General features: G+C 42.1%; 1 protein-coding gene across 4 annotated transcripts in view; it reads left to right on the top strand.

Moving 5' to 3' along the window:
* Window positions 1-16,494, top strand: part of OTUD4 (OTU deubiquitinase 4) — a 42,390-nt gene extending 25,896 nt beyond the window's left edge. For all 4 annotated transcript variants that reach the window (NM_001243311.1, XM_024977309.2, XM_005217501.5 and 1 more), the window contains 8 exon segments: window positions 3,893-4,055; window positions 6,003-6,126; window positions 6,426-6,481; window positions 7,172-7,252; window positions 8,126-8,264; window positions 8,821-9,081; window positions 10,110-10,150; window positions 11,506-16,494. In NM_001243311.1, the coding sequence (NP_001230240.1) occupies window positions 3,893-4,055; window positions 6,003-6,126; window positions 6,426-6,481; window positions 7,172-7,252; window positions 8,126-8,264; window positions 8,821-9,081; window positions 10,110-10,150; window positions 11,506-12,717 (2,077 nt within the window). In that variant the 3' untranslated portion in view covers window positions 12,718-16,494.
* The last annotated feature ends 1,877 nt before the right edge of the window (window positions 16,495-18,371 follow it).

Here is an 18,371-nt window from a genome sequence, read left to right on the forward strand (position 1 = left end):
TCATATGTGAACTTAAATCAGCCAAAACGGCCAGCTTGCTTTGTTCTTGTAGGTTACGACTGTTTGCGGTCACGTGTCTAATACTGAACAGGTTGTTGTGATCATGATCCGCATTCTGACTGAATGTGCAGAGGCTTGTGCTCCTGAATATGCTTCCGGGTCATGGTTTCCTGTGTTGTTGATTTTAAGTTTTCCCTAATCTGCTTTTCTTCCAAGTGGCTTATGGAGCTGTAGAGTGATTCATGTCCTTCAGAGGGACTTTGCTTGAGAAAGTGTGTCTGAAGCAGAGGCCGTCCTCTTCCTGCAGCCTTGTCCGTGTCCCCTGTGGGTGCTTGTGGCCGATACCTTCCCCATCCAAAGTCGACTTCCCCGGTTACCTGAACCGCTGTAGCACTGGCTTATGTTCTTGCCAAGCTCTGGTCTTCAGCTTCTTTATTTTTTGGCTTTTGGGCATTCCCCTTTCTTGGGAAAGTCTTTACACTTTGTCATTGAAGATGGTTCATGTACCATCTCCAGGACAGAGTTGTGGGTTTTAGGCTGGCATGATGCCCAGTACTATGTAGTTTTCTGGGGCTGTGGCAGCCTGCTACCCCAGACAGTCTTAAAACAACAGAAGTGAGTTACAGTTCTGGGGACTGGAAGTCTGAAGTCACGGTGTGGTAGAGCCCTGCCTGCCCTCTCTGAAGGTTCTAGGGGAGAATCTGTCCCAGGGGTCTCCTGCTTTTGGTGTTGTCCACAGTCCTTGGCAATCCTTGGCTTGTGGATGTAAGTCTCTGCCGCCATCATCGCATGTTCTCCCTGGGTGTCTCGTCTAGTGAGGAACCACTTACAGTGGGTTTAGGGCCTACCCTACTCCATAGTGACTTCATTTTGATGTGATTACTCTTGCTTGCAGAGACCCTGTTTATAAAGTCACATGCACAGACCCCAAGGGGCAGGACTTGAACATACCTTTTTGGGAGACACAGTTCCAATTCATAACTCAAACCAATACCTCACATCCATTACATTTTTCTTTTTACTTGAACAAACTATTTAGGATAGAAAATTGATTTCGTTCAAAATCCAAAACACTCAGAAATTTGTTCTGAGTATTCTCCTTGCCATCCCTGTTAATCCAAACTGTCTACCTTCCTTCTGCAGTTGTTGTTCAGTCACTAAGTTGTGTCCAACTCTTTGTGACCTCATGGACTGAGACACAAGGCTTGCCTGTCCTTCACCAGCTCCCAGAGTTTGCTCAAACTCATGTCAGTTGAGTCGGTGATGCCATCCAACCATCTCATCCTCTGTCATCCCCTGCTCCTCCTGTCCTCACTCTTGCCCAGCATCAGGGTCTTTGTCAGTGAATCAGTTCTTCGAATCAGCTGGCGATAGTATTGGAGTTTCAGCTTCAACATCAGTCCTTCCAATAAATATTCAGGGTTGATTTCCTTTAGGATTGACTGGTTTGATCTTCTTGCTGTCCTAGGGACTCTCATGGAGAAGGCAATGGCAACCCACTCTAGTACTCTTGCCTGGAAAATCCCATGGATGGAGGAGCCTGGTAGGCTGCACTCCATGGGGTTGCAAAGAGTCGGACACGACTGAGCGACTTCACTTTGTCTTTTCACTTTCATGCATTGGAGAAGGGAATGGCAACCCACTCCAGGGTTCTTGCCTGGAGAATCCCTGGGATGGCGGAGCCTGGTGGGCTGCCATCTGTGGGGTCGCACAGAGTCGGACACGATGAAGTGACTTAGCAGCAGCAGCAGGGACTCTGAACAGTCTTCTCCTTCTCTTTCTGCAAAGGCAGTGTTAACAGATTCTTGTGTATCCCAAGGGCAGGGATATTTTAACATGTGTAAAAAGTATGTATGTATTCATAAGCTAATTGTCCAGAAATTCTAATGAGAACAAATGATTAAAAATCAATCATAAAGAATTACCTCATGTCTCAAGGGTGGTCAGTACATACACAGCCCTGAGAAATGACCTGATTACAGAGTAATCAGGGCCTTGCATTCTTGGCATATCCAGTGATGCTGGGAAGGAGCAATGGGGGCCCGTGGTGGGTTACCTCCCCCAAAAGATGAAACTGATGCCCTTAATTGCCTAGTTGTGGCTTAGGTCTGACATGTGGACACTGACCAGACTCCACTAGCATCTGAAGTCTTCCTCACTACAGGCAGAATACCTAAGAGGAGTAAATACAGACTACCGAATGGCTGGCTTAAACGCACTTTTGTTTACCACAAACTGGATTTTTATCCAGTGTGTTTTCTAGTGGTTTATCCAGTCTGGTAGGACTTTGAGTGATCCTACAAGTGTTGTCCTTTTCTTGTTTATGTCAGGCATACATTACTTGGTGTATAAAAACACTTGATGGCAGCAGGCAGTGGATAGTGCGTAGATATGAAACAGGAGAATTTTTGACATTGTGATTGATGGTGTAGGAACCCACTTGTATTTGCAGTGAGTAAGCCTTCACGGATGTAGGTGTGAGAATGAATTTTGCTAATGTATTAAATTTAGAGACTGCAGATGATTGAATAAAGTAAGATTTTAAAAATTATAGTCAAAATTTAGAATTTTATAGCTAAATACTCGGTTTAATGTTCATTAGAATTCATCTTGACGTTATTTCTAATATTTAACAGTAATTTGGAATTCTCATTATAGAATAAAAGACGAGTGACGTTGGACATGAGACCTTGTGACCTCTCACTCTTTTAAAATTTGTTTCTCATTGATATTCTCTCTTCCTTTTGAGAAGAAAACAGAGTCTAACAGAAACCAGCGGGATTGCTTTGTGGGCTTTCAGTACGCAGGTGCTGAGCGTGATCGACACGCGGGCTGGGCGTTCCCCTCCAGCTCGGCCCTGGGGCGGGCTGGTGCTGTGGGCTGGTGGGCGGGGCGGCTGGCGCCTCGGGTGAGGAGGCGCGCACAGCGGTTAGCACGTGTTGATTGTGCGGAAGCTCCCGGCCGTCGCTGAGCCGTCTGCGGAGTCTTTCACCACGGGGGTTTGAGAAGGACCGGTCTAAGATGCTCCTGTTTTTTCCCCTAGGACCCTGGGGTTGACATCCGCTCCATTGGAGTTAGGATGTGGTTTTAAGTGGGACTGAGGACATGAAATGGCCTTTCTTTCTTTCAGAGGAAAACAATCAGATGCTATCAGCTGTATCCTTCCCACTCTTTTTAGGGAGATGGTATCTCTTCACAGATTTTTCTTGTAGGCTTTGGATTTTCATTTCCCACTGTTGTGAAACCGTTAGACGTAGAAGAAATAGTACTCATATTGCCTGTAATAGTGAAATGTTAGAGTCATGTTATGGGCTACTCGACTCTATTCATGAACTTTGTCGTCTCCTCCTTTGACCAAAGTTATGTTGAAATGACAGCAGTACAACTAGTATCTCGCCTCGTGCATTTTTCCCCCAGCTTTCATCTTCTCTGGATAGTGTCATTAAGAAGCAGGAAGGTGGTCCTGGTGTTTCTTTTAATATTGTCCTTTACTTAGAATAGAAAATGAGAATGCTTTTGAGGTCTAAACTAGTAACTTTCCCTTTCCTTTGAAAGAGAAGTCTTATGAAAATATTGGAATATGGCATAAAGAAAAGATACAATGCTTATATTTATGTTCCATTGAGAAGAAAAATCTGTGATAATGTGTATCATTTGGAAGTGAGTTATATTTTTCTTTTCCTGCATTGTAAGTTTGTCATCTTGACTCTGAAATCCGAATAATTCAGGTGCTTCCTCTTGCTAAACATTTTTAATCAGGCAGCTAAGAGTTCTGTAATGTCACAGTGTAGCTAAGATAGCAAATATTTGTATTGCTAAAAATGTTATTTTAGATTATTTTAGGTACACAATACATTGTCTTTTTTTCATCCAAGAATGTCTTATTTGACAGAAAACCTGATCGTGAGAGAGCTGAGGATTTTGATGCCACGACTCGAGAACCTAACTATTTCGGCCTCTCTCCAGAAGAGCGCAGAGAGAAGCAAGCTATAGAAGAGTCTCGCTTACTCTATGAGATTCAGAACAGAGATGAACAGGCTTTCCCAGCCCTTTCTGTATGTATATAAAAAGGAATTGGAAAAGTTACCCTTCAGAAGTCTCTCCTTAGTCCAGTTTTTGTACTCAACCATAGTTTCTAATGGTAGATGAATCATTTTTACACTGACGGTTACCTTGGAGATGACGTAGCCTCCCTTCCTTTTCATCTTCATGAGGCAAATGAGGTCTAAAGATATTTCTAGTTGGTGGCAGAGTTGAGACGAGTTGATTGTTTATCTGACTTCAAGTTGAGTATTTTGTTTTGAACTGAAGCTTGTTTGTTTTTGCTAGCCAAAGCCAGTGACTTACCCTAAGCCGTGGAGGTGTATGATTTAGTCAACAGGATACTTCTGTAAATTTGGGACATTCTTTTCAGTGTTCCTTATTAAACATACCCAGGACCTATTAAGAAAAACCTGGTACATACAGATGAGAGCTGTGGTTCAGAGCAGTCAGTGCTAGAGATGGTGGTGGGTGCAACCCTGTGGCTTCGCCGTTGCTTCCTGTGTCAGATGCTGAGCTGTGACGGGTGCTTCTTGATGAGACAAGAGACAAACGTTCTCTGCCTTTAAGTGTCTTAATTCTTTTGAGGGAGTCAGAAGGGGAAACAGTAAATGCTGTGTGAGGAAGGTCATTGGCACACGGGGGCAGGGTAGCTGCTTGAGTGTGGGGGCACCGGGCTCCCTGAGCCTGTGGTCTGACATAGTGATGAGTGGCACTAAGTGACTTGTGACGCAGCTATGAGCACCTGAGAGGCACATGAGCTGTGGTTGGAACACTTCTTAACAGTGGAATAAACAAGCAAAATGGAATGTTATAGAAGCTACCTTATAGGATATGTATGTATGTGTATATGTGTATGTATATTATCTCTTGGTATGTATATTTATAGCAGTATAAAACAGTAAAGCGCCACACACTGTTTTCTGGCCTCTGGAATTCTTAAAGAGGTGGAGAGGCTGAGCTGAGACCAGCTCACCTGGAGTAGAATAGTTCAGGCTGGCACAGGGATTGGAGTTTAGGAATCGTTGGAAGACGTGCCCAAATTCACATTTGAATTAGGCATCGTCTCTATTCTGTGTAGTTTATCTCTGTGATATGTTATTTTCCATAATACTTAGATAATACAAAACTACCGATCTTTTAAGCTTCTACTCACAGCTTTTTGTCTTTTTTTCAGTTAGTGAATGGTGAGAACTACTATAATGTGGGAATAGATGGTGAAATGTTTTGATTGTTAAAATGAGGTCTTTATACTTACTGTGTTTAAACAGTCTTTTGATCCTGTCTTGGACTTGATAGTGACTCAGGTTTTCTTCTAGAAAACGCCTGCCACTGAAGGCTGAGATCTCTTCTCAGCTGTGTGTGGTATTTCCTCAGAGATCCTAGGAAAGCAGAGGCCTTCAGTGGTAACTGAGCTGAAAAGCCAGACTTACTCCAGTCCCTGTGCTTCACCAGTTAGAAGCTGGAGCTCATGCAGGGCTTGGAGGGGTTTGCTGACAGTCAGTGGCATTTTAGTGAGAAGAGTCCTAGTGACTGTATCTGCCCCTTGCCCTTGGGGTGCCCCCCTCCAACTTCCCCAAAGGACTGTGGCTCTGCAGTGCTGCTTTTGAAGGTTGGTGTGAAGGGTGCTATTCTTTGTGCAGAGAATGGAAATGTAAGTTGCATAGTAAAGGTTCGGTCCCAGTGGCTTCTTGAAATGTGGGCATATGAAGAAGTCTTAACTACTAGGCCAAGCGTCTGACTGCCTCAGCCTTTGGCTTATTAATAAGCCAGTTACTGTAGAGTATTTAATATGAACCCTAGGTTGTATTTTTTTTTTGTGGGCTGGGAAGTTTACAGATATAAGGTGGTGAATTTTGAGATTTTTAGTCAGATGTGTGAACAGTAAGATTAATTACAAGACTTCTGTTTGTATACTTGTGAGTAAATCTTTTAACACAAAGTGTTGGGTTTTGTTTAAGAGTTCATCAGTCAGCCAGTCAGCTTCTCAGAGTAGCAACCCAGGCGTCCAGAGAAAATCGTCCCATGGAAGCGATCGAAAAGGAAGCAGGCGGAGAATGGACACCGAAGAACGGAAAGATAAAGGCATGTTATTTCATCATTGGAAAGCAGATGCTGGAGATCTGTTTCTGGCCTAAAGTCAGGCATGGGGAAAAGAACTCTTAGTTTTTAATGATTGAGTAATGTACTGTCGCATCTCACTGTTGCAGAGAAGCCTTGACTCAAGCTAGGTAAAGCATGGTGTATAATTGTGGAAACTATTACTCGCTGACTGATCATGGTTAACCTGGCACTTCCAGCTTTCTCTGTCTCCATGTTTTGTTGTTCTGTCTTCACACCTGACTAGTGGCTGATGCTGTCTCTTTTATCTTGATCTATTATAGACTCTGTCCATGGACATATTTCCTTGGATAAAAAACCTGAGCCAGGCACATTGGAGGTAAATGTTTTAAATACTGATTGCGTCTTTTTCTTCTTCCTTAACACTGTGGTAGTGCAGAAAAAGATGGAGATGATTTCATCATTTTATAACAAGTGGTGTTTAGTCACTAAGTCGTGTCCAGCTCTTTTGCGACCCCAAGGACTGTAGCCCATCAGGCTCCTCCGTCCATGGGATTTCCCAGGCAAGAATACTGGAGTGGGTTGCTATTTCCTTCTCTGGGGGATCTTCCAAATCCAGGGGGTTTGACATCAACAAGCAGATTCTCTACTACTGAGCCATCAGGGAAGCTGTAACAAAGTATTATGGAAGTAGAAAAAAAATTGGGAGAAAGTTACAATGCTTGAGGAAAATTGATGCACTCACAAATTATAACCATTTCTTCTATGGTACATTATGATGACCTTTACTTTCCATTACTCCATAGTATTACAGATTTTTGAGGGGAAAATGCTGTTTTGGAACCATGCCCAAGGTAAAAACTGCCATATAGTTTGATGTAATAAAGACATTCAGGCAAAATTAGCTACCTGTTGAAGACCAGATACAATTGAAAAAAATACTCAGTTGTTAGAGGATTCAGTCAGGTGCAGATAGGTGAGCTATAAAGGTGGCACAGTTATCCCAGAATGTGGGTGTTTGAAATAGATAATGATTCCCCTCCCCCCCCCTTTTTTTTTGCTTCCAAAGAATATTGGCAATGATAAGTGTGCAAGAATTTCATCACCATCAAAATCAAAGAAATTAGAGTGCCCACCTCCTACAGAGCAAGTAAGTACATTGTTGCATTTGACATTGAATGCTATTTAAAAATAGAAAATAATAGGAAATGGGAGAATTTATTAATAGATCATAATTGGAATCCAATTACAATTTTTCTCTAATTCTGTTCTTGGTTAGTCTGGAGTGGTCTCAATGGAATGTTTTCTGGACATAGAAACCATTCTTCTGAATTGAATTTGAATAAGTTTTTATCTGGTACTTTATGTTGTGATGAGCCTTTGTGATGAGTTGGCTTGAAAATAAGATTTTTGAAGGGAAATTTGTTTTCTTTCAGAACTTAAAGAGACATTTCTGCATGCTTACCAATTATGTCATAGAAGGGAAGGAATGTAATGATTGAAGAGATTAGAAAGGACATGTCTAAAGGGCAGTACTGCCAGCTTACAGATTTAATGGTGAAAGAACCTGAGTTCTAACAGATTGTTTTGGTTCTTGGTCTAATACAGGAGTAGAGAAAGTTCTTATTCTGTGTCTTTCAGTTAACATCCTTCATGTTGTGTAGAAAGCGTATGATTTTATGTTAGCTCTTTGTGTGAGGCGCTGTTCTAGACTCATGAATTGCAGGGTGATTTCAATGACTTTGCGTCTTTGCCTTAAAGCATTTGGTTCAAGTTGCTTTATAGTTTGTTTCTAACCCCACTGGTGACTTCTGTGACTTTTGGTGGGCAGTCACTGGATCAAATTTGTTAGTATGGAATTTTTAGCGCCTGTGTTTTTCCTTTCATTTCGAAGACCAGAAGAAAGACCATTTATGTAGAAACTGCAGCTGTGTAAGAGGCAGGCAACTCATGATGCATTCGGTGGATGAATTAGTGTTAAGCACAATGAACTCTTGTCTTTTTGCACCCCTTCTTCTTGAAGAAGCCAGCAGAACATGTGTCTCTGTCAAATCCAGCTCCCCTTCTAGTTTCTCCAGAGGTACATCTAACTCCTGCGGTGCCTTCCTTACCAGCCACTGTGCCCGCCTGGCCCAGCGAACCTACAACGTTTGGACCAACAGGTTAGATAACATTTTTAAAAGTTGATGGAACCAACCAACAAAAGTCCTCCAAGTCTTGACATTCTTGTGTGTGAGCTTGACCTCAGAGCAGGGTCAGGTGCACGGAGCCTCAGAACTTTCTGTGGTCCTCCGTGCTGCTCTGCTTCCCGTGGTGGAGGGCGGGGTTCATGTGGTGCTCATTGAAGACCCGCCCTCACGGTCTCGGGAGCAAGGCCTGTGAACTGTGGTTGCTGGCGCTGGCAGTGCAGTTCTCAGTCCCCTCCAACCCCCTCAGCTCCTTATGGCCCCACGAGACACAGGCTGTGTGTCTTACGTGTGTGTGTAAGAGCTGTTACTGGCCCAGAGCCGGTTTTTTGTCCTCATTTCCTCCTGCATGGCCAGGAGGGTGCTTGGTTGACATAAGTACTTCTTTAGATTGCTTAAGCGCATGCTGTTTTCCCAGCTGTGTAATGAGATGGCATTCCTTACCTTTTAGCCTAACGTTACCTTTTATTTGCAGAGGAGAATTATCTTTTACCTCTTCATAGCTTTTGATTCCTTTCCCTTTCTTTCGTAGGTGTCCCTGCCCAAATTCCTGTCTTGTCAGTGACACAGACTCTGACTACCGGACCTGATTCTGCTGTGTCCCAAGCTCATTTGACACCGTCTCCAGTTCCTGTGTCAATACAGGCCGTGAACCAGCCCTTGATGCCTTTGCCTCAGACATTGAGCCTTTACCAGGACCCACTGTATCCTGGGTTTCCTTGTAACGAAAAGGGAGATCGAGCCATCGCACCACCTTATTCACTGTGTCACACAGGGGAGGACCTGCCTAAAGGTGAGCGCCTCCTCCCAGGTTCAGGTTAATTTTATTTATCAAGTACTGCTGTGAGTTCAGTGAGAATTCTGAGGACAGAAGTCAGGTTGCCGAGTAAGCTGGAGGATTTGGCTTGGGGAGGACAGCAGAGGTGCGGCTGTCTGTCCGTCACTCATTCTTGTTTCAGCTTCTCTATGATGGGATATGTTTTTATACATTTAGTAACTGCAGCATCCCCCATCATGTTTGCAAAAAGCCTGAATCCGTTTTGAATTAAGCCTTAATAGTGTTACTAACTAGACAACTAAACATTACTGAGTTTTTCATATCAGTGGTTTGGTGTTTGGAACTATTCTTTTTATGTCCATGAAACAATTATAAGAAATGAGCATAACACATAATAGCTGTCATTATAGTACTGCATGCAATCATGTATATATATATATGTATATATATTTTACAGGAATTCTTTTTAAATTTGTTCTGTTCTCTAAAGAGATTAGTTTGTGAACTTTCCTAACTGCAAAACAGAGAGAGTAATGCAGTGACTGCTCTTTGCCTGGATAGTTGTAGATAATTTTATTAGTCAACGGTTTGATGTTTGACTCTGTGGGTAACTGGCTAATGTTAAATGAATACCCAAGCTAGTGTTATCCTACTAATCTTGTTAATGAGTTTTATGTTGATTTTTACTCTTATCCCCCAACATTTTTATTTCATGATGTTTTAAATCCCACAGAGAAGTTGAAAAAAAATGCAGTGAACATGTGGGTTTTCTTTGTACAGATTTGTTTTTAGTCATAAAAATCTCAGTTTAAGCCATTTTGGGACTTGCATGTTAGAGTAGAAAAAGTGTGTTGAACCCGGAATCACCCTACAGTAATGGAGCCTGGTTTTGGTTATAATTTTTAATTCATGTTTTGTATTACAGGTGAGAGAAAACAGTTCAAGTAGGCACCATTGTCCTTAGAACTATGTATCATTTGAGGATAATGAGAAAAAGCTTTTTGTGAATGTATAATTTTAGTGTTGATGTTGCTTATTTTCAGATAAGAACATTCTTCGATTCTTCTTCAATCTTGGTGTAAAGGTATTTACATTTTATCATTTTAAAGTTATTTTAAGTTAATACTGTCTTTTTTTTTTTTTAATACTGTTTTAAATTACTAATTCTAACCTGTTGGTCAATAACCTAAGGCTTCCTTAATCTTATTATTTTAAGAACTGGCATTTTCAGTGCCTTACAGTTTGTTTTTGGTGGTGATTGAGGCTCCGCCATTTGCCCGCTTTTCCTTTTGATTGACAGTGATTTAACCCTGAGAGTGTGTTTGGGAACCAGCCTAGCGGAAGCGCTTCTTGAGTTAGGTGAGAGGTCTGCACTTCCGGCCCTGGGCGAGTTCTGGAGTGCGTCGGAGCCTGCCTGTTTGCATTTGTGGAATGGGGTGGTGCTCTTTTTCCCTGCCTCAGTCGTTGAAAGGCTGAGAGGAAGCCAGCCGTGGAAGGCAGGGCTCCCTGGCAGAGCAGAGGTTCCTGCACGAGGTGGTCAGCCTGGAGATGGCTCGTCTTAGAAAGAGCTGGAGGGCTCTGTTCTTGTCAGTGTAGTGTTATCTCCTGTCCGGATTCGTTTCTGTGGGTTCTGGACGGTTAAAACATGAAGTGCTATCATGGCCTACAGACCAGTTCATAAAAACAGGCTTGATTAATTTCTCCATCTACTACATTCATTGCCTAGTTTATATTTCTCTAGTTAATGTTGGCTGTACAGCTAATTGATTAATTAGCCAGTAATCTGGTAAGTTTTTCTTTGTTTTGTTGTTTAGGCTGAACCTTTTGCCGGGCAACAATTTGGAGTATTTCATTTCATTATTTAGCCTTACCTGACTAGAGGTCTAAATTTAGTCCTTGCAGTTGGATTGCTCTGGGGGCTTCTATAACCATGGAGTCCAAATGTTGGGGATCACCTACTTCTGTACCAGCATTTTTAATGATAGAACCTGTCCAGTCTAGGTAGCTAGTTGGCTAATGGGGTCACATACTGAGTTAGTGGTAGGGCCAGAACATGAGTGGAGGTCATTCCAAAGATGTTGGAAATTGGAGGCTTGATTGCTGCTGGTGGTTTTTGAGATCTCTGTCACCCCAGATTCCTTCTGTGCAGTTAGGTCTACAGGGTGGAATTATTGATCACAGTAGTCTGTGGGTAGGCTCATTACTGTCTCCGGTCAAACCTCTGTATCAGGGCTGTGAGTTGATTTCAGGCCAGGAACAAGGAATGCAGTCTTTTGGCAGTGACTTATTTTGGTGATTCCTCTGCATGCTGTGTGTCAGAGGGGTCTCGTCTTTGGTCTTTGCAGACGTGAGAAACTTATCTTGAGCCCACTCAAACTTCTCCCCCTGCAAACCCCCTGCCATGTAGTTTATCTTACTGGTTTTTTTTGTCTCTTTCAGGCATATAGTTGTCCTATGTGGGCCCCACACTCTTACCTGTACCCTCTGCACCAGGCTTACCTGGCGGCCTGCAGGATGTACCCAAAGGTCCCTGTCCCTATGTATCCTCAAAACCCCTGGTTCCAAGAACCTCCTTCTGCTCAGAACGAGAGTGACTGTACGTGTCCAGATGCACACTTCCCCATGGAGCCCGAAGGCAGCGTGAACGGCCAGATGCCACAGGCAGAGATGGGGCCGCCCGCGTTTTCCTCTCCCCTGGTCATGCCTCCGTCTCAGGTGTCTGACAGTCACGGACAGCTGTCCTACCCGGCGGACCTAGAATCGGAGAATGCGGGGCAGCTCCTTCACGCCGACTATGAGGAGTCGCTGAGCAGCAAGAACATGTTCCCGCAGCCGTCCTTTGGCCCGAACCCATTCTTAGGCCCGGTCCCCATCGCACCGCCTTTCTTTCCTCACGTTTGGTATGGGTACCCTTTTCAGGGATTCATCGAGAATCCAGTCATGAGGCAGAATATCGTTCTGCCCTCCGATGAGAAAGGAGAATTGGATCTGCCCCTGGAAAACCTGGATCTCTCTAAAGAGTGTGCTTCCGTGTCAGCAGCAGAGGAGTTTCCCGAGGCCGGGGGCGAGGACCCCCATGCTCCCCCTGAAGCCGGCGCGAGCAAGTCAGACGGCCGGGCTGAGCGCTCCTCGCAGACGCCGAAGGCGGAGCCGGCCGCGGCTCCCGGCCCTCCTGCCGCCGAGGGCGAGGCGCACGTTCCTGCTCAGCTTCTAAACAGAGAGAGGGAAGCTGGGCCCGCGGGACTTGAGCCCAAAAGGACCATTCCAAGCCTGAAAGAAAAACCAGAAAAAGGGAAAGAGCCCAAGACTGCTGCTGATGTGGTCAGCGGGGCCAACTCTGTGGACAGCAGGGTGCAGAGACCAAAAGAAGAGAGCTCAGAGGATGAAAACGAGGTGTCTCACATTCTGAGGAGCGGTCGCTCCAAGCAGTTCTATAACCAGACTTTCGGGGGTAGGAAGTACAAGAGCGACTGGGGCTTTTCGGGCCGCGGCGGGTACCCGCACGCTCGAGGCGAGGAGTCCTGGAAGGGGCAGCCGAGCAGGAGCCGCGACGAGGGTTACCAGTACCACCGGAACGCCCGCGGCCGGCCCTACCGCGGGGACAGGAGGAGGTCGGGGATGGGGGACGGCCATCGGGGGCAGCACACCTGACGCCGCTGCTGCCGTTTTAGAGCGGAAGCCCTTGCTTGGGCGGGATGTCTCTGAAGGCTTTAAAACAAAACCAATAAAAACCCAAATTGGAACTCTCTCCACCCCTCCCCCTTTACCTTCACTCTCATTCTGGACAGGAGATTTTGGATATGTGTTCACGGGGGCAGGTGAATTCCTGGTGTTGCCATTTTTCTGCGTACAAAACCTGTCTATTTATCGGGTGACTGCCCCTATAAAAAGTAGGAAATAAGTTTGTTAAAGTATTTTTTATAAACAGCTTAATATGAACCATTATAGATTTAGTGTTTGGTTTTTGTTTTTCCTTATATAAGTTTAATTTCAGATGTTGGAAATGTGTGCTTTGTAGTGTTTACTAAAGTGACAAAATACACCATTCGACACACTATAGAGTCCAAAACATAACATCGCACCAAATAGAAACGTATATTTTATTATGCAATGCCTTAGTCATAAACTGGGCTCAAACAGGTCTTAGCCTAAAACACTGTTGTCTTTTGAAACGCTTCCAACCCAAAGGCCTTTCATCTCAATATCTGTCAAACTTGAATGATGTCTTCTCTTTAATATTACACATAAGGCAGCCTATTAACCTGTGTCTTAGAAATGTTGTATATAGTTCTTTTAATATTCATAGGGTATATTTTTGAATTTTGGTGAGTATTTGTTGAACTTGAGATTGCATACAAGAATAGATGTTTAAGAAATCATAGGAAATCTAATGAAATGGCTGTTCCCACCAAGAATTCTTAGCACTGGTGTAAATATCATGGTGCCTACTCGAAAGAAATGTAGATGCTATGCATTTTGAAAATAATCTGCATCTGTTAAAACTGCAGAAGTTTTTTAATGCCACTTTAACACTAATGCACTGACAGATTTAAATATTTTGTGAGAAGAAATGTTAAATTTTTAGCCTGATAGGTTTCTATAGAGTTACTGTGTTTCGTTTTCCTTTTTTGCACCATCAGTTTATGTGTACCACTTGACACTTGCATGTTCGATTTGTCTCGGCTGGAACTATTGTACAAAAAAGGATGATTGTGACTTTGAGTTCTTTTTCTGGAGGATGCTGCTAGACTATGGATTTGCATTGCATCGTGTAGCTTGTTGCCCTTTTGGTAATGTGTCTCTGATCCTGCTTCCTTCTGGTCTCTGCAGTATTCATTTAGAAGTTCCCTCTGCATGTTGCACTCTGTTCCCATTTCGAGGAGATTCCATTCTCTGAATTAACACAGTATTCATTCATCTATGTTACTGTGGAAGAAAATTGCTGTAGCTTGTATTTCTTATTTGTACATATCAATGTGAAATCTATGCTTTTTTATGTTCTCCTTTGATCAGGAAGTTTGAGTGCTATGCAAATAATGTAGTAATTTCTCTCTGCATGCCATGTGTAGTACACCTAGCCAAAAGTAGATTTTTTTTTTTTAGCAAATTACTTTAAAAGCAAATACAATTCACTTGAATTTGACAGACTGAAGCAGATGAGTTTTCTGGGTTCTCTGCTAACCTACGGGAATGTTTGGATGCCAGCTCGGCTCAGTGAATCTCCACTGTACTGTAATAATGGTTATTTACCTCTTTGTTTTAATTACCTGATGTCTGTGTAACTGCTGATTTGAGTAGTGATTAGTGTGTAGATGTTTTGTAACATAGGATTTTAGAGAGCACTTTGAAAGATAACATTTTATTATGATGGTGCTAGGTAGAAATTTGTAGACTGGGATTGTTGTGTGGAAAAGAAAAAGATTCTTGAGAGAACCTGTTGAAAGGAATTTCTGTTGTCACCTAAGCCAGATAACTGGGGAAGGTACTGCTTAAGAATTTTTTTTCTTAGTCACCATCAACAGTTGTTATAGAATGAGAAGATGAGAGGGTCCTCCACTTTCAGCTCATGCTTTTAAGATTAGCTTACCTGATCATTTTAAGGAAAATTACATTAGTTATAGTGACAAGATTGAAAAGTTCAGCAGTGTATGTTTGATCTCAGGAGTCCAAAAAAAAAAAAAAATTCATTCTTTTCCTGTGTCCTTTGTTTTCTTGACTGGGATTTGATCTCTGTTTCTTCTGGAAATGTTTTAAAATTGGATAGGAAAGAATACTGTTTTGTCTCTTCACTGTCCCTCTGTCTTACCTCAGTTGAGTAACAGAATACTCTATAGTTCCCGAAGGAAATGCCGAGTTGCTTCCTGTTTCCCATACTTACCTCCAGGACATGGTGGAAACTGCTGAAGGAGAACTCGAGCAGTTGGTACTTTAGTCAGTGACCTCTGGAATAAGAAGAAAGAACTCTGACTTTTGATTATTAGGTTTTAAAATTATCAGTCTTTGCAGGAAGGTCTGTTTTGTTTTTCCTTTAGGTTTTCAGTGTATCAGTCCAGGGGTTTTGCCTTATGCTGAGGTCAAACTAGGGCCAAGAAAGTTTTGTCCTCCATTTTAACTGAGTTATATAGTATGTTGACATGAGATAAAAATGTTTCAGAGAAAAGCAAAAGCTTAGAAGTGAGAATCATTTGTATTTTGAGTTGGAAATTATGAAACTTACTCTCTTAACGATCATATACATTTTGAAGAACAAACGTTTAGCATGACCAAAGCTCACTTCTTCTCATTTTTGTTGGCTTTTGCTAAACTTGATTCCAGCCCCTTTCCTTTTAGTATTGTGTATATTTCATTTTCTCTCATATAGATTCAGTTCTTGTTCCACATACCCACTGGCGGCAGGATGCTAGCATCTGGGTAGTCCTCATCCTGTTGTTCCCTGTTAACCTGTGTGTGCGTTTTCACGGCTGACCTAAGCTCAGACCCTGCTGGGGCCTGGCCGGAGTAGGTTTTCCCTACTGGTATGTCATCATATTTGATGCCAACTCTATATTCTTGCAGTGTGTTTCCTTTGTGACTCAAGGTTGAATAATGCCTGTGAACTGCAAACTTGCTTATAATTGACTTGGTGCAATAAAGTTCCTTTCTAACCATTTCTGGTTTAGAAAACTTTCAGCCATCCTAGAACTAGCAATATTTATTTATGCCTCATTTATTTTACCTTAGTCTTTCACTTATGGGTACTAAGCAAGGTCCATTTTAGTGTAGCTGAAAAGAATGCATATTTGGCTACACTATTTCTGTTTACTGTATTTTGCTTCCTATTTAACGTCTAAATGCTATTGTGTTGTTTCACATCTTAATAATGGCTCAGTTCCAGTATGTCAGTTTCAAAGAACTAAGGTTTTGCTGTTAGTGTAAGCCACTTATTCTCCCACTGACTGGGAATTCCCACTAATTTAGGTTTTTTCTCCCCTGAAATACAAATTTTAGAAAATCCTACAAGAGGGGTGGGTGCATGTCTTAATGCTGGGAAACAGCAACTTTGGGGTTGAATTTACTTGAATGGATAAAAAATTGCATTGTTACAGAGCTAGAAAAAAATTTATGTATGAAAAATGATAATAGCCTTACACTGAGTACAAATAATACTTAAAGCATGTGAAGATGTGATTATTTGTGATGTTACTTGTAAAAAAAAAGTATATATACATCTTTTGAAGTGTTGAAAGGAAAATAGTACTTTATATTCTTTATCATATCACTTTTTGTAAGTGTTGAATATATTCCTGTTTATTTTTCTATGTTCTGTTTTGTAGCCTTAAGAAGTGTTTCAAACATATCTGAATGTATAAAATAAGAGTAAATGCCCTACATGGTGTGATGCTGCATTATATATAAAACCGTGTGCATATATTAAATTTTGTCTCTCGATTCTGCTTGTGATTCTTTGGCTCTAGGGTTTTAACCAGTAATATATAATATATAAATCTTTGGAGGAATTTAAGTGAAATTCTGAAGTTAAGAGTTTCCATGGCTTTTATCCAGTCAGGAAATAGTATGTGCATTTAAACACCACGTGGGATTTATGATCTGTGGGGGTACATTACATATATAATAAAGCTGGGATCATGTGACTAGTAAGTGGTAGAATTTAGGTTTGAACCTAGCCCCAAGTGGTTTGAGAGCTAGTCCTATTCTCTTTCTCAGCAGTCATTAAATGAAATGGGAATGTATAGAATATTTGCAAATAATTGATAGATTAAATGAATTTTTAAGTTAGATAAAGCATTGTTTGAAAGTTTTATTTGAAAATGTAGCCAGTATACTGAAATACTTTTAAGCCCAAGTTTCTACCTTTCTCTTAACTGAATTAAGTGCAGCTCTAGGGAATGATACAAGAATGTGAATAAACTGCAGAAGAGGAAGTACAATTTCCCTTCACAGACCCTATAAGCTCTACCAAGTGAATCATGCACTCCTCAGAATCATCCAGCTACAGATGTTGGTATGAATGTCCGTTTTTTTAGATTGATCCTTTGAGTTCATTAGAGAAACTGGAGCTTAAAAATCAACTTTTATTTTTAAAAAAACAACTTTTAAAATACATGTCATTACTATGATCACGTTTTATTTTTCACATTTAGAAAGTCTTAGGGATGTTAAGTATAGTAAACTGTGGGAAGAGGCCTTGTATCTCTTTGAATGTTATATAAATACTGAACTAGGAGATTATTAACTGGTTTCAATAACAAAAATCTTTGTAGTAAGCTAGTTTTTTTAAAAATGAAAACTTTGGATTAAACGCCTTCAGCTAGACTAAGAAAGTAATGCTGTTTTTAGTACCTACCTAGGATATGCCTCTTACTAGTAGTGTAACTTAGTCCTTTGTATTTTTATATGTTCAGAAATCGGGGGCCAAAAATGGAGACTAGAAACCAGAGGTACAGACGTGAAATGACACAAGGCTGTTCTCCACGAGGAGATAGATGTACATGGTTACCAGTCTGATTAGGGAGGCAGACTCAAGTATGTGCAGTTGGGAGCTGAACTCCTATATTAGCATTCACATCAGGAGCACCCCTGGAGAAGGAAATGGCCACTCACTCCAGTATTCCTGCCTGCAGAATCCCGTGGACAGAAGAGCCTGGCAGGTTACTACAATCCACGGGGTCGCGGGAGTCAGACACGACTAAGCGACTACACCACCGCCACCAGGAGCACCCCAGTCAAAGGGACAATAGTGGTAACTAAACATTTCCTACAGACAAGCCTCTCCTTGCCTGGGTTCCAGATTCTTAAGGAAAAAACAAAAATCCACTGATTGTAGTCGTACTTGTTTAGTTAGGTTTGATGTCCAGGAATCTGCAAGCTAAGATGAAAAGTGGTTCTGAGCTGGTCATCCAGTCCCCTGGCACTAGTAAATGGGAAGCCTTTGAAGAGATGTCAGAGCCAAGGTTCTTACCTCAAGAGAAATCCGTGAGTTTATCAGCTTAAACAGGGATTTGTTTTCCTAAGAAATCTGGAAGGAATGTGGCTGCTGGCATTGTGTGGTGTCTAATGGCAGGGCTAGCATCCTTGTGACTTTCTCAGCATTTCCCTTTTTGTCACCTTGTGGGCACGACACCACCTCAAAAAAGTGTACCAGATACATATCTCTCTTTATTAGGAAAGCAAAAGGGCTTCCAGAAACTCCCAAGAGGCTTCCTTCAGCTTACTGGCTATAACTGCTCAACATGCCATGCTGAGCTGCAAGCAACTAGGATATTATGAAGAGGACTGTCATGATGGCCTTAGCCCAATTATGATCC

This window comes from Bos taurus, chromosome 17 (genome assembly GCF_002263795.3).
Source record: "Bos taurus isolate L1 Dominette 01449 registration number 42190680 breed Hereford chromosome 17, ARS-UCD2.0, whole genome shotgun sequence".
In the NCBI taxonomy this organism is placed as follows: Eukaryota; Metazoa; Chordata; class Mammalia; order Artiodactyla; family Bovidae; genus Bos; species Bos taurus.